Below are 20,117 nucleotides of genomic sequence, written 5' to 3' on the forward strand. Positions count from 1 at the left end.
AAAAAAAAAAAAATTAACAATAAATAAAGATAAGGTGTTTAATTTAGAAAAGGGAAAGAGGCCTCTTCTTGAGAATTTTCCTTTTTCTTTTAAAAATGCCCAATATTTGTCATGCCTTTGGTATTTCAAGGGCTAAGAATTTGGTACCTAGCAACATTACCTATTCCAAGAACTTATTTCCCAATGAGTGGTTATGATATGTGAAAAGCACACTCTGCAGAATTGCTGAGATGGGTGTGTCACTGGGTCTCTCTTTACTTGATTTTTAAAAATGCTTTGTGGGAAGTTTTAAATGATTATAGTTAAATCTACTTACAAAATTTGAACAAAGTAGTGTTGTTGTTTTTTTTTAAACAACTAGAGAGGTGAATGTTTGCTGAAGACATCCAGCCTAATATAGAACCAAACCCAACTGGTGACAGCATTCAGCCAGAATCCACTCCTTGGGAATTCAGACAGCTACTCCATAACCTCTGAGAGGCTTTGACCATATTCAAGAAGTGAGGGGCTTCTACAGGCACTGGCCAACACAGGGTCTTGTTGATAGAAATATTTTAATCCCTGGACAAATGTCTAATTCTAATAACCTTAAAGTTTGTGTCCTGCATATGCAGATATTTTTGTGTGTGCGTGACACTGGCTAATAATGATAAAAACTGATTTAATGGGGATTCATTTGATTGCGTTTTATAACCAAAACCTATGAGAACTTTCCTGGAAACATCTGATTTTCTACAAGGACAGTGGGGGTCTACATGAAAGAACAAAAGCACGCAGCAGTGTGGTTCAGAAGCAGTAGCAAAAGTTGAGACCCGTTATACCTTCTTTCGAGAAAAGACTATAAGAATGATTCTGTTTTTCAGTTATGAATTACTCTTGTTAATTTCTAATGTTCATAGGATTAAATCATTTTTCTTCAGTGAAACAATTAAGTTGGAGTTGTCAAGGATTAGCTGTAATGGGAAAGTTATGAAAGGGGTGTTGTTGTGAACCCAGTGCTGTATACAGTAGGTCTCTACTTATCATCATCAATAGGTTCTTGGAAACTGTGATTTAAGTGAATTGAAATATTAAAAAAACTAGTTTTTCCCCTCATCAATGTTGTGATGAAATTAGGTTGAAATAAACGACATTCTTCAAGAACCTGCTATATGTCGTTTTGCTTAAAGTTGCAGTTTCCAATAATGTATTGATATTAAGTGAGGACTTATTGCACTAGCATCTGCCTTCCTTTAATTTGGAGAAAATTGATGGTGAATCTTGCCATGGTGCTTGCTAAATTAGGCCAATAAATAGCTGTGGAGGTAATTAATTGGCCTCCTTCAATCATTCATTCACAGACATTTATTAAGCACTTACTCCTGGCCAGGCGATACACTGAGCACTGATGATGATAAATGAGACCGTGTTTTAATTCAGCAACAGGTTTAAAACACTATTTCCTTGTAAATGCAAATCATAATCTTCCTTCCCCTGTTTTCCTCTGTGTTTTTTATACTCATTTTTTCCCGATATGAACTATTACTTCTCTTTAGGAGAGGGATAAATGAGATAACATTTTTATAAATTAGCTTTTTAATAGATCAATAGTTTGGGATGATATTTCATAATTTTTAGGAACTAATATATGACTTAAATAATAAAGTCAACGTGATAACATATTTGGGGCTGGATGCTAAACCAACTCTTGAGAAGAAAAGACAAAAGTTTCAGAACACCAATAACCAAAAGCCAGAAATCTAAATTTGACTCAGTAATAGACACAGATCTCATATTTGGAATATCTTAACTGCCCATTTAGTATAGATCTGTACTCTGGTTACTTAAAAATGTAGATGCTGAGACATTAAAATTCTCCTAAATGTATATTCAAACTGTAACAATTGACATCTTTCACACTTGACTGGATAGATTTAGAAAAATTTGACCTGAAGCAACTGGCCAGAGCTCTGTTTTCTGATGATCTATGATTTATTTAAAATTATTAATGTTAATAAATAAATTGGACTTTATCAAAAATTTTAAACTTTTGTGCTTCAAAGAATTCCACCAAAAAAGTGAAAAGACAACCTACAGACTGGGAGAAAATATTTGCAAATTCATATTATTTCTGATAAGAGACTTGTATCCAGAATATATAAACAGCTCTTACAACTCAACAGTAAAAGTAATTACCACTACTAATTTATTGAGCTTTAATAGTCCTACATCTTCTGGTGTCTTCTTGAGACAAGATGTTTGCCCAGACATAGGGTAGGAGGACAATTTAGGCCAGTTACAAATCTCTTTCTAATTTTGCACAAGCTGAATTAGTTCATCCTGGCCATTCTCCTGGTCAGAAGGGAGTGATGGTGGCTATGGTGGCACTTAAAGCTTTTGCAGCCACCCCTTTGCTCTCTTTTCTGGCCTGGTCCCTCTTCTCTCCTCCAAGAGCACCATGCCTTCCAGACAAGGTGGCCAGTCCTGTTGCTCCTCCAGTCTGCACCCTTCCACACCCTCCTTTCTCATGACATTCCAGCCCTCTGGAATATGGGCTTCCCACCCTCCCATTCACCTACCCTCTCACCGGGTGAGCTTACTCTTTGATGCCCAGCTCAAACCTAGCTTGAAGAATTGGTGGCACCTTCATCTGAGTCTCATAGCATTTTTCTCATACCTCAGAGTAAACAATTACATGTCATTATATGGTATTTAAGTCTGTCTCCTTAGATAGCCCCTAAGTCTCTTGAGGGCAGAGACTATAGCTCATTCATCTATTTGTCCTCAGTAGTACTCAGTGCCCAGCCATAGTAGGTGTTCAATAAATGTTTCAGTGATTGAATCATTGGCCTGGGTGGAGCCTCATCTTTGAAGTGAAAGATGGGGAGAAGTGTAAACGGTCACAAAATACCTGGCTGACACGAGTCTGACTCTTATATATTTCAAAGTGAAGAAAACAGAAACAGCCGCTGCAATTGAAGGCAGTTTGTATTCCTAAGGGGAAGGACTTGGTGACCACACAGGTTCCAAGACTTAACCTTCAGATCGGAGAAACCTCTGCTAATTGCCAGCTGCTGCCATCATGCTTGAGAGTGATTTGTATTTGGGTTTGCCTAGCCCGCTCCTTTACACGCTTGGGATTTAACCACCTGACAACGGATCCTGAATCATGAGCAAGCAGCTTTCCATCGCTCCCAATGTCCCCTCCATCTAATCAGTTTGCTGCGAGCTCACAGTTTTCAATGCATGCCATTGGAATGACGCACCTGACCGCTAGCTGCTTCTAACCCAGCTCCACCTGAGTTCAAATCTCTGTAACGGAAAACTAAACCTGATATCACCTTTGCAAGTCAAGTTGATAAATTGAGTTTGTTTCTTTTGTTTCTCCTTTTTGATGAACCTCCTTCCAGTCTGTTGTTTTGAATTTTTATTACACTTGCTTTGTTTTCTTTGTTTCTCTCTCCCTTCTCTCATTTTGTTTTTTCCATTCTTCTCATTGGAGGCAATGAGCCGTCCAGCGGCCGGAACTCCCCTCTCCCTTACCGGCCAGACAGCCGCCCTCTAACTCCAACTTACGCTCAGGCCCCTAAACATTTCCATGTTCCAGGTAGGAGCTGACACAGTCTGTGTCTTGGTGTCCTGTCACAGTGTAGAATGTAGCCTTGTAACCTCGTCTCGTCTCATCTCTCATGCTCTTTTAATTGGGATGCACTGTTAACAAACCCTAAATTGCAGGATCTGACCTAGGGGGCCTTTCAAAAGTTTTATGTGTTAAATGCCAGGATTATGTTGAAGATTTATGTTTTCTAAAATAATTTTTGAAGAGTGTGGGTGATGGGTAAAAGCAGTTGGGTTGTTTTGTTTTTTACTAAAATTTTAATTGTACCTTTTTATCATTGCCTTCTGAGATATCTTTCTGTGGTTTGCTGTCGTTGACTAATTATGGCAATGGCAGTCTAGTTATCTCCTCATCCTAAAGACTGAACCACAGTATCACCTGAGAGAATACTTTTGTGTTTCCTGTTTTTCTCTAACGTGGAGACTTTCTCCAAGGACTTTTCAGAGAGATGTAGAATTAGGTGAACTGGTTGGTCTTTCTGCAGCGCATAACAGACTAGCCACCTCCATAGCCCATGAAGATATCTTGCAATTTAGGCTTGGTGCTGCAAGCTTTGCTCTAGTAGTCACAAGCATTTGCTGTCATCATACAAATAGTAATTTGACATCAGAAACTGAAATGATCAGAGCCCATTAATATAATATCTTAATGTTTAGAATCAGCTCACTTTGTAAGGACAGGATTAGCCATCAGAGGTAATAATATTATATTTCTACCAGCAGTATATTGTTTTTTGCTTGGTTTAGCTACTGAAAGTAGTTTAATAAATTACCCACTATGTTAATGTGAGTGTACATATTTAGAATCTATAATCATTTTTTTCTTTTGCTTCTAAACTTACCTAATAAAACAGGGGAAAGTTCACTGAGATTTATATCACTTAGTTGGGACTGTCCTTTCTAAAAAAGTGTAATTGAATCTTGAAAATTAATGTTCTATATTTGGGATTTTTCAGATAAAAATGCCCCACCAAAAAACTGTGCCCACGGTTCTGGGGAAACAGAAACCTTTTGAAATTTCCTGAGTATTTATAGTTAAAGCAAAATGGTTCCATAATCCAATGGGGTCTTGTATAAATATATAAATAGTGTTTAGCATCTCTTTTCTTTTTCATTCATTCATTCTTTTTAAAAAAAATTTGGCCTGTATAAATTAGGATTTGTTGAACATCCCATCAGCACACCAGGCTAGCCTTGCACATAAAAAGTTTCTATGTTTTTTTAAAAAAACTTTTGATTTTTCTACATTGCTTTCCACTGTTCCACTCATTAGTTGAAAAGTAAATTGAGCCACTGGTATCTACTGGGGGCTCAATTTCTAGACAATAGCAATTTGGGCATTTTCCCCAAACTGGTTATGTCTTTCTCACCGTAAGAGTACCTCCACTGCTTGCATTTCTTCCTGTTTCAATCCCACTTTCAATGAAGTGTGCATTTGAAATAAATGGCTCATGAGTTAATCACATCTTTATATTACTAAGATGTACTACAAAGGCTTCCATAACACTTGTCTATAGTAAGCCACTCATTTCTATAATTTTTCTTCCAATAAACTCCATCTTTGTAATACAGAAATTAACCTTCTGGGTTATTTTTGTTCAAGATCTTCGGTTTGATTTGCCCCTTGGTTGATCTGTTTTTCCCATCGCTGAACTGGTTCCCATAATCACACATCTTTGCTTTTCATTTCCACAGATCAAGGAATCAACATTTACCGAAAACCACCCATCTACAAACAGCATGGTAAAACCCACTTTCCTCCACGTAGCTTTTAAATAGCAAAGTCAGCTGAACTTCTCCTTGCTGTCCTCTGAAAGGCTTTTCCTGCTGCTGCTTTTGAGAGTAAAACTGGGGCATCCAGCATATTATGCCTTTCTGGTCTACTAAGATGTAAATATTGTAAAATTGATTTTCCTGGATGGAGAGCACTTAGCTTGATTAGAAAGCTTCTAACCTGTTTCTGAGCCCATCAAACATGTATCATTCCATTCCTAGAGAGGGGAAAGTACTGGTCACAGAGCAACTCACAAACATCCTAGCAAGACTTTTTTCTTTTTGCCATCAAATATAGTCACTCTTTAAAATAATTTTGATGAAACTAATTTAAACTAGTGAAAAACCAGCCACCTGAAAAACTAATTTGACTGAGCCTACATAACTTGGCTGACCAGGTCTCCAGTTTCTTATTGGGCATGAAGATGTCTGCACAGTGGAGTGGACAGGATACAGGCTAACACAGAGGTCAAGGCTCTGGTCCCACTTTCTCCCTAAATGGCTCTGTGACGTCGTTTCTCTGTGCTTCAGTTTTCTCTTCTGTAAAAACCAGTTAGTTAGATCAGTTTGTCTCTGAACTTCCTGCAAACTAAGAATCACTAACGTGGATGTGTAATTCTGTTTTCCTTTTTTTAACTCAGGAACTCACATGACTTTACATAAATCACATTTTCCTCCACCATTATTAAGTCTCTGTAGATATATCGACCATAAATCTTTGTGAAAAGATATCCAAAGCTGGTCTTCAGGCGATTTCAGAAAATTCTACACAGATTGTGCCTGGAAATTTGAAGGCTGCCTTTAGAATCCAGCTGACGTTCACGAGTCCTTAAGAATTAGGCGAACATGAGGCCAGGTGCAGTGACTCATGCCTATAATCCCAGCACTGTGGGAGGCTGAGGTGGGTGGATCATTTGAGGTCAGGAGTTTGAGACCAGCCTAACCAACATGGTGAAACCCTGTCTCCTCTATTAAAAATACAAAAAAAAATTAGCTGGGTGTGGTGGTGCACACCTGTAATCTCAGCCACATGGGAGGCTGATGCAGGAGAATCACTTGAATTCAGGAGGCAGAGATTGCAGTGAGCTGAGATCACACCACTGCACTCCAGTCTGGGCCACAGAACGAGACTCTGTTGCCAAAAAAAAAAAAAAAAAAAAAGAAAGAAGAGTTAGGACAACGTGAAAATCAAATAACATTGAAAATGCACAAGAAAAAAAATTTTAGACCAAAATCAGGAAGACAAAGAGAAATGTATGTATTGTAATGGTTCTAGAGCTATGATTTTTTTCTCATCTTTCTTTTTTTTTTTGAGGTTTTAAACCATACGCTTGCTTTTTAAGTTTGTTAACATTGTTTTTGTTTTTTTTTTTATGGTTTATTGTCTTTCCACACACTCATTAACATGTGAATGTTTAACTACTGACTTCACCAATTCTAATGCGTAAGTACTGTTTGAAGTCATCCTTTTGTTGTTAATTTAAGAATAAAATTCTCAGAGTTTGATTTGTCAACTTAGAGACTTTAAAAAATACTGTCTTTAGGTCCTCCTCTCTGAACAAAAATAATCAAATAATTAAAATTTGAGGAGATTGGATAATGTTAGATTATTTGTTTGGAAGGAATTAGTTGACTTCTTTTCATAATATTTACTTTGACTGAAGTCTTTCAGTCTGTTGTAATTAATTAAAAATAGCCCAGCCAGAGCAGCGCTTTCCAAAGGATCTCTTTGCAAAACAGCCATTCCATGCCAAAGAAATAGTTGTTATGCCCAAAACTGGTGTCTGTGCCCTGATGCATTTGAGAAAGGCTAGATTTAAATAAAGTCACATTTGTTCTTCATAATGCAGAACTTCTGACAACTTCTTATATGCTAATATGTTTTATCCATCTTTAAGAAGGGGATTTCGGATGTAGTGTTTTCCAAGCTGAAATGTTTTTCTCGTGAGGTTAGAGATTCAGAGAAACACTGTTTCATGCCTGGCCAAGACTTTACCTCCTAAACTGGGCACAGTGGCCCACACCCGTAGTCTCAGCTACTTGGGAGGCTGAAATGAGAGACCTGCTTGAGTGCAGGAGTTAGAATCCAGCCAGCACAACATAGCAAGACCCTGTCTCCAAGGAAGGGAAAAAAGACTACCCTTTGTATTGGGTGACCTTGGTTGAGTTATTTAAGCAAATTGAGACCCAGAAGATTACTCGAAAAATGGAGGACTTAGAGCTGAAGATTCAAAAGGTTATTTCCAGATTTTAAAATATGTAAGCCCAGAAGAAAAAAGTTATTTAAGGCATTATAAATACATTTTGAAATATTTAGTGACATCCCTGGCCGATTTGCAAAATTAGCCAGAATCAGGGACTGTCCATTTAACCTGGTTTGTTTTGCTCCATCTTTGTAGGTTAGATTTGGGGCTCTAAGCTGTGACTCCTCCTCTAAGCATAGCCAATAAGAACTTTGTGAACTAATATTGCTGCTAGTTTGGCTTTTGTTGTTTTAAAGTTGGATAACTCACTTGTGTGCACAGACCTTTGAACAAAACAATGAGTGGAAAGGGCAAACATAAGTTTCAATGCCAAATTCCTGCAAGCTGAAAGTGGATTTTCCAATTTCCATTTCTCCTAGGACTCAAGGACACATGTATTTAGTATATAAGGATTAGAATGAAGTGGACCAGACAGGGTGTGGTGGCCCACTTCTGTAATCCCAGCACTTTGGGAGGCCGTGGTGGGCGGATCACCTGAGGTCAGGAGTTCGAGACCAACCTGGCCAGGAGAAACCCTGTCTCTACTAAAAATGCAAAAATCAGCTGGGCATGGTGGTGGTGCATGCCTTTAATCCCAGCTACTTGGGAGGCTGAGGCAGGAGAATCCCTTGAACCAGGGAGACGGAGGTTGCAGTGAGCCAAGATTGCGCCACTGCACTCCAGCCTGGACAACAGAGTGAGACTCTGTCTCAACTAATAATAATAATAATAATAATATAATAATAAATAATAAAAGAATGAACTGGACCAACATATTTGTGGCTTCTTGCCCAAAGATGCAAAGCCAGCCAACCCTCTAATGATTAACAACTACAGTCAAGTGACAGCGTCATGCTTTCAACTTAGCTCTTTAATTTTAGATTACTAATTACTCTAGGAACTAATCACATGTGACTACTGAGCAGTTGAAATATGGCTAGTGAAACTGAGGAGCAGAATTTTAATTGTATTAATTTTTTTTGTTTAAATAGCCTCATCTAGCTAGTGCTGGGCAGCACTCTAGAATAGGGTTTTTCAGATGTAGAACACATGTAGAATGAAGCTTTGCTTCTGACGTAAAGTAAGGAAAATGAGTTGACTTGTCAATAGGTACCTCTGAGTGACTGGGCCATGGATAATGGTAATAAACAGAACTTTCTGGAACTGAAACTTTTGCCAGAGAACAAGAAAACTATGTTAGTGGGGTTGTACCACCATTGTCTTACGGACCAGTAGCTAAGCAACCCCTGATTCCCATCTAGATGCAGCTGCCTTGGCAGCCCAGAGCAAGTCCTCAGAAGATATCATCAAGTTTTCCAAGTTCCCAGCAGCCCAGGCACCAGACCCCAGCGAGACACCAAAGATTGAGACCGACCACTGGCCTGGTCCCCCCTCATTTGCTGCCGTAGGTATGCAACTGTCACGGCTAAGTCAAAGGGACAAACTGCTAGGAGAGCTCAAGATGAGATACTTAAAAACATGCAAGAAAATGTATCCTATCATGAAGATTTTAAAGAAAAGTATGACCAAGACCAAGACGTAGCATAGTGAAAACAACTAACGTGGTATTAACTTGTTGTACAAAACGCTTAAAAGTTACAAAAACACATCCACTAGAGTCTTGTTCTAACCAAACCCACTGGGATCCAGAACTGGTCTAAAACCAATGGTTTGCATGGACTCTCAGAGTTAATACTGCAGAATCAGTAACTCTGTTGAACATAGTTGAGTCAAAGCCTTATGGCAAGAACATTGTTGTGTATAATTAGAGTCTAGTGGGTGAATTTACCGAATGTTTGTAGAAGCATGACTTCTTTCAGTTAAATTTGTTTTAGACTATTTCTGGGTTGTAGTTATAATTCTTAACAACCAATCTTAACACTGAAGCACTTCCATTTTTCTCGTGAGATCACGTTGTCCATCATGCAAAAGGGCTATTGCAGAGTAGTGGGTGTTCTGAAATATTACTTCTGTGAAGTTATGTGATTTCACATCTACCATTTTCATGAATTCTGTGCTAAAATGTCATATTTCAGCTGTTTCATTCTTTGCTTCATGCTTTCCAATTATGTCTGTGTCTTTACTATATTATCGGTAGTGAACCCACTTGGCCTAAAAAGAAGTATTAGCAAACCCAGAAGCTAATACTGAAAATTTAGTGAGTCAGCTTTAAAAATATATGATCTTATCACATTTCTGTTGACAACCTATAAGGCCTTCAATTTTCCAAAATGTCGTAATCTTCATTGGGCTATTTTTTATCGAGTTATTTTTGGAATATCTTTCACAAGCAATACAAGTGGATTTTAAATCAATTGATGTTTATAGAAAGAGTTTAAGGAAAATCTACCTCCTAAGTTCATTATTCACAAGTGTTCTGTGCATTATGTTAATGAAATTTGTCTAGTCCTTGCAAACTTGTGCCTATTGATTTTCATTAGTGTAAACTAAAGAGAGAAACTTCACACTGACATTTATAATTGTAAGGACTAAGAACCAATCATCAGCTTTTCTATGCCAATCCATGCCCTTCAGGAAGTTCTTGAGGCCTTGAGGTTGCTAGTTTAGTAAATTGCTTACTGGGACATTAAAGCAGCTACATTTTGGAAAGAGGGAGAATTAAGTTTTTGTTGTTGAATTTATTATCACTAAGTAGTTTAAAGCTCTTTTGGATTCCAAAAGGAGGAAAAATTTCAGGTCCATTAATCAAAATGCTGAAAACTAAGACTATTAGTTAAAGTTTATTTTGATTAGATTAGCAAATGTTCCTGTTTCCTCCCACAGCCAGATTAATCCAAGCAATTTAGGAAAACAATAATTATCTTAACCTCCCAACCATTCAGACAGATTCCTCCTTTCCTTTCCCTGCTCCCCTTTTCCAGAAAGCTAAAAAATTGTACACAATTTACTATATTGTTCCCAAGTAAAATCGTACCTGTATTAATGCTTTTTATTTACCTATTAGTATAAAAGTCTTTTGTGACCATTTTTCAAAGGATGAGAAAAAGAAAACATTAGAGACCCATTTCTTGAAAGAAATAGGAAAAGTATGCTTTTTATTGAGTTTACTAAGAGTAGAAGACAGAGTGATAGTATTATGAAATTCTAAATATTCAGAAAAAGAGAAAACTACAAGGTTTAAACACATGTCACAAAACAATGACTATCTTACCTATCTGTTGGTATGTAGCTAAATTTGCATTTCTTTCTGTTTGAAAATTGAGGCTGGGCATGGTGGCTCACGCCTGTAATCCCAGCATTTTTGGAGGCCAAGGCAGGAGGATTAGTTGAGCCCTGGAGTTTGAGATCAGCCTGGACAATATAGTGAGACCATGTCTCTATAAAAAATATTTAAAAATCAGTAGGGTGTGGTGGCATACACCTGTGGTCGCAGCTACCCAGGTGGGTGAGGTGGGAGGATTGCTTGAGCCTGGAGGTGGAGGCTGCAGTGAGCCATGATTGCATCACTGTACTCCAGCCTGGGCAACAGAGTGAAACCTTGTCTCAAAAAAGAAAGGAAAAAGGAAATTGACTTCAAAGACATCAAAATAACAACTGGAGATGCTCTTCCCATTTACTAAAGTGATCTCTGACCAGTGGACTTAGACGAAGTTGCAATGGCAAACCCAGTTCTAATTGAGCAGGGTGGCCTAAATTCAGGCCTTCCTTGCATTACACATTGACCTGGCTTGTCACACAGGGCCATTTTCTTGGGAAACCAGCCAGTAGTGCTGAGTTGGTGGCAGGCATTTTTTTTTCTCTTGTGTTGTTTACTTAAAAGTGTTAAAGACCACTGCTGACCTTGCCAGCCTAACAAATTGAACACAGATGGACTAGCCCGTTAGGATTCCCTTGTCTTGGGGCTGATGTGAGAAGTTGTCTTTGCTGTGGAATTAGGACCTGACATGAGACGCAGATCTAGTGGCAGAGAGGAAGATGATGAGGAACTTCTGAGACGCCGGCAGCTTCAAGAAGAGCAATTAATGAAGGTTTGTCCTTAAACTACCTTGCTGCTGTCTTCAATGCTAGTTACATAAGATCTATATTTTTTGAGTGACTACTATGTATAAACCATCTAGATAGGCAAGAGGTGGTCCCAGTCTTCAAGGGGCTTGAAGTCTGGCAGGCAAGGCAAGGCAGGTATCTGTTAATAGTAACTAGAATATGGCAGAATACATGCTGGGCTTTAGAGGAGACGGCATTGATGCTGGAGGTCAGAGGGGCGTGGAAGGTTTGGGGTTTTGTGGGAAGGAAAGAGAGGCCACATGGGGGCGTGTGTGCAGTGCATGTGTTGAAAGGCTGCTGGAGGGCCAGGCAGAGCAAGATGGTATCCACCCAGGTAGTGCCACACCTTCCTTCCCTCATGCAGTTCTGCTGAAGGAATGATTATGGGATTGAACATTTCTCCAAGTCTTCCCAGGATATGGGCCAGGAGAAAAGGAATGAAAGGAACGGCCACCATGAAGGGGTCCTCTTCATACCCTCCTTCCTGTAGCAAGGGCCTGCAGCAGCCCAGAATGACAGTCTGTTATCAATCAAGGGGCTGCTGAATCCTTTCAAATGATGTTTTCTAAGCATATAGGAAATGCACATGATATTAGTCAAAGGATACAAAGTTGCATTTATAGTATGATCTCAGTTTTATATGTGTGTATACAAAAATACTAGATAGATACACATCAAAAGATAGTGTTATTTCTGAGTGACATATTATGGGTTACTCTTCTTTTTTCTAGATATTCCAAAATCTGTAAAATTAGCATGTATTACCTTTATTTCTTGTTTTTAAACAAATCAAGGCAATTTCTTTTTAAAGGATACCATCCCCAGTCTTCCCTTCCCACATCAAAAATCCACACGCACTCACACATGCCCTCTGAGGTCTCCTGGCTCTTTAGGGAAAGCAGAGGAAGGAAAACGTTCTTCTAATGTAGAGCCTGACTTAGGGAAATGGAGCTTTGAAACTGAAAGGGCTAAGAGTGTTTAGGGTCCCAAAGTTGACCTACCTCTTCAGGAACTACCAGGCTCTGGGGCCGCAGGCATTCAGGCCCTCCAGCAAGAGGAACTTCTTGTGGGATCTGCTACAAAGAAACTGCAGCTCCATGAAAGTAATTGCAAGCTTTGCTTTCATTTTTTTTTTTTTTTCTTTTTTTCTGTGAATAGCTTAACTCAGGCCTGGGACAGTTGATATTGAAAGAAGAGATGGAGAAAGAGAGCCGGGAAAGGTCATCTCTGTTAGCCAGTCGCTATGATTCGCCCATCAACTCAGGTGAGCAGCAAACCCCCCAACCTTCCCTGATTCGAGAGCCAGCCACCTGCCTGTAAGGAACCTGCCTTGACTGTTCACTTGTGGTGGAACCTACAGAGTATTCCACTATGGGAAAGGAAGTGTGGGAAACCCACTCCATGTCAACTGAGTTCATAAGCATGTCATGGGTCTTCCATGAATGTGTGAGTTTCCTTTCTTCTGGAAATGGGTGAACCCTTAGAGGTTCTCAAAATCCATGAAGGCCAATCCCCATTTACTAGGTTTGTCTTCTAGAACACTCATCTCCAAGGGAAGCAGCAAAAGGAAATCCTCTAAAAAACATGATGCTTTTTTTTTTTTTTTTTTTAGATAACATGAATAAGACATTTTCTAAGCATTATGATTTTACATTCATATCTTCAATAGAGGCTGGGTGCGGTGGCTCATGCCTGTAATCCCAGCACTTTGGGAGGCCAAGGCAGGCGGATCACCTGAGGTCAGGAGTTCGAGACCAGCCTGGCCAACATGGCGAAACCCCGTCTATACTAAGAATACAGACATTAGCCAGGCATGGTGGTGGGCTCCTGTAATCCCAGCTACTCGGGAGGCTGAGGCAGGAGAATCAATTGAACCTGGGAGGTGGAGGTTGCAGTGAGCTGAGATCACGCCATTGCAAAAACAAAACAAAACAAAAATCTTCAATACAACAACTGAGGATGAACAACGTTTTTGATACTTTTGAAGAAGATGACTTATATACTGGGCTGAAATAGTCTATCAGTGTATTTTACCCTGTATCTATTTGTCATAAGCCAATTCTCTCTCAACCCACAAGATTTCTCCTCTCATATTCTGAGCTAGAGCATAATTTTCTCCTCTAAGAGTTCCTTTAAAAATGCATTTAATGGGGAGACCGAGCTGGGCAAATCACCAGGTCAGGAGATCGAGACCATCCTGGCTAACACGGTGAAACCCCATCTCTACTAAAAATTACAAAAAAATCAGCCAGGTGTGGTGGCGGGCACCTGTAGTCCCAGCTACTCGGGAGGCTGAGGCAGGAGAATGGTGTGAACCCAGAAGGCCGAGCTTGCAGTGAGCCAAGATCGCGCCACTGCACTCCAGCCTGGGTGAGAGTGAGACTCCGTCTCAAAAAAAAAAAAAAAAAAAATGCATTTAATGTTCACTCCATGCAAGCACTTTTGCTAAACATTTTATTTAATGTTCACAACCTGCCAATGAAGTAGATGTGGTTGTTATTAGCAACTGCAGCATTTTCATCTCTATTTTAGAAATCAGGAGACGGGTATAGAAATTGAGTTAACATACCCAGTGTCATACTGCCAATAGCTAGCAAGACTAGGATTTAGAAGTCCACATATTATAACCCTGGAGCCCACACCCTTACCTGGAATTCCCGCTACCTTTCATAGATGCCTCACTGGCATTGATCTTAGATTTGGTGGTTTACAAATCTTTAGAGTTCCTTCTAATTCTGAGATTCTGCTCTATAAGAATGTATAGCATTGAACCTACATAGATGAAGAAATGAGGACTTCAGAAAGATTAAACACCATGTCCAGAGATACAGAGGTACTAAGTTGCAGAACCAGAATTCAAGCCCAGGGTTGCTCCCTCTCAAGCCCAGCAACCTATCAGGCTTTCATATCATTGACAGATACCCTGTATCAGGCCTCCCAGGAGTCCAACTGTAGACGGCTGGTAGATCTTGATAACACACAGGGTTGGCTTGCAGTTCAGTTACTGCTACCTTATCAACTGGGGCATGGGCTAATGTATTCAGATATCCCTGATTTACATCCTTGCTCAGCTGTTTAGAAGCTTAGTAACTGTTGGCAGGATATTTTTCTTAGCCCCTATTTCTCCTTCTGTAATATGGAACTAATAATCATAGTGTTATTAGGGTTGTATTGAAGATTCAAAGAAATAAAGCATGCTGAACACTTAGCTCTGTGCCAGAGCTATAGGAAGCACAGCCAGCTTTAGCCCCCACTCAACCGCGTGGACTTCTTTCCCTTCCCTCCTCAGTCATATCACTGTCCACCCACTCCTTGCAAATATGGTGGCATATTTTTGAACATTTGAGCCCAATATGATTTGAATTTTTTTGGTATTTCTATCCTGTGAGGCAGAAGGTACTGCCAATTTCATTAAAGGATTGGACCTTCTGATTTCCTAACAATTGGTTTTTTACTTTTTTCTTACTCAGCTTTGCATATTCCATCATCTAAAACCGCATCGCTCCCTGGCTATGGAAGAAATGGGCTTCACCGGGTAAGATTTCTCCCCGATTCATTGTTTCTGCCTTTACTCCCACCTCGGCCCTGGTTGAAGTGTTGACACATTGCCTGAATACATCCAACTCTTGATCTCAGTGTTGGAACATAATGAAAATTTTAATCTCCCTGGTTGCCTGGTAAATTAATTTGAGTTACAGGCAAAATAACATGTTTCTATTGAGAGAAGGAGAAATTAACTTTAGATAAAAGAATGGCCTGTGTATGATTATGGGAAAACTAAATTGCAAAACTGTATGGCAAATATTTTTTACAATGAAACAAAAAGTAATTACTTGAACCATTATCTTTACTGTAAAAAGATATAAGAATGTGTGTTATAACCATCCTCCTCACAAAAGATGGAACAAATGCAATTATGTAACTATGTAGGAAAATGCATTTTTTTTTTTATCAGCAAGAGATCCCTGCTTACCGAGAGCCTGCTGAGTGGCGGCATTAGTACACTAAAAAAGACAAAGAGATGGCATAGCAGTAGAAGAATCATAGGGAAAAAAAAAAAATGAAGGTCTGGCATTTAGCCTGGGAAGAATTCCTAGGATTTTGTAAACCCTTTCTTCCTTTTCACCTGACTCCAAAACAATCACTATGGAGATTCCTAATAATTGTTTTTCCTCATTTCAGCCTGTTTCTACCGACTTCGCTCAGTATAACAGCTATGGGGATGTCAGCGGGGGAGTGCGAGGTGAGGCTCCCATGGCCAGGCTGAGCGTGGCCACGTCTTCCCTCGAGGCTGAGGTTCATGAGAGTCAAGTATATTGGCTGTGTTCATGCTGTATTGCATCCTTAGAGTAGGATCACATCTGTCTTCTGTGAGCTAATAGGGCAATTATTTACATAATTTCAAAGAATATCTAACGAAATCAAACTATAAGAAGTGAGTTCGTGAGAATTTATTCATTGATCATACTATGTGCTGAATACTCTATCAGAAATCTAGATGCCAGGCACGGTGGCTCATGCCTGCAATCCCAACACTTTGGGAGGCTAAGGCGGAAGGATTACTTGAAGCCAGGAGTTCTAGACTAGCTTGGGCAACAAAGTGAGGCCTGTCTCTTCCAACAACAACAACAACAACACATTATAATAATTAGCTGGTGGCACATGCCTGTAGTCCCAGCTACCTGGGAGGCTGAGGCAGGAGGATTGCTTTAAAGCCCAGGAGTTCAAGGCTGCAGTGAGCTATGTTCATGCCACTGCACTCCAGCCTGGCTGACAGAGCAAGACTGTCTCTTAAAAAAGAAAAAAAGTAACTGGAGGTACAACAATAAGTGAGACATGGCCCCTGCCCTCAAAATGCATATGGCAGAAAGAAAGAAGGTCTGTGTGATGAACATTGTGATCAGAGATGCAGAGAGAAGGAAGCAGTAAGTACCTTTAGGTTGTCAGTGAAAGCTTCCAGGGGAAAATGATGTTTTAACTGTTAACTAACACTGGAGCAGGCATTTCTTGGCTTTAGGGAGGCTGATGGGATAACATGTGCAGAGTCTGGGCGCAGAAAAAGAACATGGTTTATAGGGAGAATATGTTGGGAATCTCAATATAACATAGTCTATGAATGGTTCCTTGTTTTTCCATGGTCTTTCCCTTATGATATTTTCTTTTCTTTTTCTTTTCAGATTACCAGGTATGGAACACTTTGTCTTTCTTGAATTGGCCACACCAGCAGAACAGCCATGTTCCAACCCAGACTGCTGGCTCCAAGGCAACAGTTTCTGTTGAGAAGATGCTTGTTGTGGTTGATCTGTCTAGTCATTACTCTATAGCCGTGAAGAGCAGGCATGCCTGGTGCCTGGGTCAAGCTGTCCCTTCAGGCCTTGGGGACACTGCATGAACCAGGCCAGGTGTAGGGGGTCTCTCTTGCTTTGGCCTTGGAGAGTCCTCTCTGGGGTGGAAGTGAACCAGCATCAAGGGTCTGCTCATATACAGTTTTTCTTCTTTCAATTATAATCTCTCAGTACTTTAGGCCACCCTTTTCCTGCGTGTTCTCAAATGAAAAGACACTGATGTCTTAGCCAATAGGAGAGAGCAGTTTGCCCTCATGACATTCCTTTCTCACTAGAACCTAAATCTTGTTAAAAAACAAACAAAAAAACAAAAAACAAGAAATGTGATGGAGAATAAGAAAAGAGGAAAAATGCAGAGAAAATCAAGATTAAAGATAAGAAACTAACAATAATAGACTTGGGCATCTTTTAAATGTGCTATATACTTTCATTCATGGAGCCTAATTCAGGAATTTGTCCATAACTATTAAGCCAAGATCTCTCCCCAACTTGATTGCAAAAGAGCTGTATTCCCGTTCTTATACAGCAAGGATCTCATTTTGAAAAATACACGGTCGTTTAGATGACACAAATAAAATAGTGGTTAGGATGGGAGACCCACGGGGAGTTGGGAGCCCAAGAGTACTCCCTTCAGTTCCCTAGACTATTTCATGCCTCACCTGGAACTGGCATTTCTGTTGCAGACGCTCCCAGATGGCCACATGCCTGCAATGAGAATGGACCGAGGAGTGTCTATGCCCAACATGTTGGAACCAAAGGCAAGTGCAGCTGTTCTTTTTCCTCTCATATGGGAATGGCGTAACCCTAAACAGATTCGATGTTCTATCTTTTCATCATTCTCAAAGTGTTATAGGCTGGTGTGTTCAGGTGAGCCATGTCATGAATATGCACCTTGCCATTCTGCTGTTTTGCCCACATCAGGTCAGCAGGTTAAGCCCTTACTGGGCATGATGCTGTGTGTTTACAGTGAGGTGCCAGTCCCTCTCTGCCTATGACCGAGGTATTCCCTTGGCCTCTGCCATGTGCATTACAGAGCATATCCAGTACTGAGTGGAGTGGCTGCAGACTCACCATGTAGGGTGACCAACATATCCAAGTTTGCCAGAACTTTCCCTGTTTCACCATTGAAAGCCCTGCATTTCAAGAACCTCAGTCCTGGGCACACTGGGGTCCCTGGCCACCCTAGCTCCAGAGCACCCTGTACCTTCAGAGTTGTCCAAGGGCTCATGCTCCCTGGTGACCATAACCAGGGCTTATTTCAATATGGCAGTTGCCAGAGCACTGCTTCTGGGCCTGCCTGGCCCCATAGATTCATCAGCTAGTCATGGGACAAGATTGTTAACCCCAGCACAAATGCACCCTGCCCTATAACAGCATCATATAAAAGGTAACACATTGGCTGGGCACAGTGGCTCACACCTGTAATCCCAGCACTTTGGAAGGCCAAGGCGGGTAGATTGCTTGAGTTCAGGAATTCAAGACCAGCCTGAGCAACATGGCAAAATCCCATCTCTACTAAAACTATAAAAAAAATTGCTGGGCATGACGACACGTGCCTATAGTCCCAGCTACTTGGGAGGCTAAGATAGGAGGATCACCTGGGCCTGATAGGTTGAGGCTGCAGTGAGCTGTGATCACATCATTGCATCCAGCCTGGGCAACAGAGCAAGGCCCTGTCTCAAACAAACAAACAAACAAACAAAAAAACCACACGTATCTGTAATTTCCATAATCTTCTGTTTACCTTCATCCCAATACATATTAAGTTAGTGTTCTGCCACTCAACAAAGCCCCCCTAAGGCTCAGTGCTACCTGAGACGCTGGTGGAGAGTTGAGAATGTCTAAGATTCTGTCCCTGTCCCCTGGAAACTGGAGCTTCCTCTGGCCTTGCAGAAGGAAAACCCATCACTCGGATTCTGTCATGACAGTCTCTTGGAAGCTCTATCTTGGGACTACTAGAGTTTAGGTGGATTCCGCTTGTTAATAAAATGGACTGTGGTGTTCTAGAAGAGGTGTTTTCTCTCTTCTCAGATATTTCCATATGAAATGCTCATGGTGACCAACAGAGGGCGAAACAAAATCCTAAGAGAGGTGGACAGAACCAGGCTGGAGGTAAAACAAAACAGAAAAATCCAGTCCCAACTGCAGATCCCTATGCACTCCCCCAACTCTCCCCTAAGCAATGTTTTATTTCTTCAGTGAAAACAAAAAAAATAAAAAAGATCACCCTCATGTCATAGGTAGAACTAAGAAATAACTTGGGGAAAAAAAAAATCCAGGTTTTCACTTAGATCAGCATAAAAATGCCTGGTAATATCCAGAAGAATGACCCAGGAGGTGGGCATGGTGGCTCACGCCCATAATCCCAACACTTTAGGAGGCCGAGGTGGGCAGATCACTTGAGGTCAGGAGTTCAAGACCAGCCTGGCCAACACAGTGAAACCCTGTCTCTACTAAAAATACAAAAATTCATGGGGCATGGTGGCAGGCACCTGTAGTCCCAGCTACTTGGGAGGCTGAGGCAGGAGAATCGCTTGAATCCAGGAGGTGGAGATTGCAATAAGCCGAGATCACACCACTGTACTCCAGCTTGGGCAACAGAGCCCAACTCCGTCTCAAAAAAAGAAAAAAAAGAATGACCCAGGAGACACAGAATGATTTCAGTCATTTTCTTTGAAACTTGATGTTGCCATAATTATGGCTGGTGATTCAGAATGGGAGTCGCTATTTCTCTTGAGATAGTCTGAGATCTTTATCTTCCCCTGAGCTGGGGTTGAGTTCATGGGAGGCTGTGGGAGCTGCAAAGGCTCTCAGGAGAGAGATTTATACTGATTTATACTGGACAAGTTTCTTTCTTGGCTGTTTCCACATTCCTTGTTGAAGGGTTATCTGGGTACACATACCCAAGATCTCCTTAGACATGGAAGACTAATCTTTGTATTATAGTTTTCCATCCCAATGATTTTAATGAAGAAAAACCCTGGCTGCCAGTCTCAGAAAGAATGATTACTTTTTCCTGACAAAAGGCAGTACCTTGGCATAGAGGTACAGAGAATAAAGGCTCTAGGATCTTGGCGGAACTTTTCTAGGGGGGAATGACTGATGGGAAGTCTTCTCAGTAGAACAGACATCGACCTTACCTCCTATTCCTCAG

General features: G+C 40.6%; 1 protein-coding gene across 14 annotated transcripts in view; it reads left to right on the forward strand.

Moving 5' to 3' along the window:
* Window positions 1-20,117, forward strand: part of ABLIM1 (actin binding LIM protein 1) — a 334,526-nt gene that overhangs the window by 313,206 nt on the left and 1,203 nt on the right. For 5 of the 14 annotated variants that reach the window (XM_030806700.1, XM_030806683.1, XM_004087532.3 and 2 more), the window contains 9 exons: window positions 3,482-3,586; window positions 5,293-5,340; window positions 11,511-11,602; window positions 12,777-12,882; window positions 15,089-15,153; window positions 15,801-15,861; window positions 16,796-16,803; window positions 17,647-17,721; window positions 18,995-19,075. In XM_030806700.1, coding sequence (XP_030662560.1) covers window positions 3,482-3,586; window positions 5,293-5,340; window positions 11,511-11,602; window positions 12,777-12,882; window positions 15,089-15,153; window positions 15,801-15,861; window positions 16,796-16,803; window positions 17,647-17,721; window positions 18,995-19,075 — 641 coding nt within the window. Of the gene's footprint in view, window positions 1-3,481; window positions 3,587-5,292; window positions 5,341-8,875; window positions 9,023-11,510; window positions 11,603-12,776; window positions 12,883-15,088; window positions 15,154-15,800; window positions 15,862-16,795; window positions 16,804-17,646; window positions 17,722-18,994; window positions 19,076-20,117 lie in introns of all 14 variants that reach the window. The other 9 variants (XM_030806674.1, XM_030806671.1, XM_030806680.1 and 6 more) reach the window with 3 other exon arrangements.

The sequence above is a fragment of the Nomascus leucogenys genome, chromosome 3 (genome assembly GCF_006542625.1).
Source record: "Nomascus leucogenys isolate Asia chromosome 3, Asia_NLE_v1, whole genome shotgun sequence".
In the NCBI taxonomy this organism is placed as follows: domain Eukaryota; kingdom Metazoa; phylum Chordata; class Mammalia; order Primates; family Hylobatidae; genus Nomascus; species Nomascus leucogenys.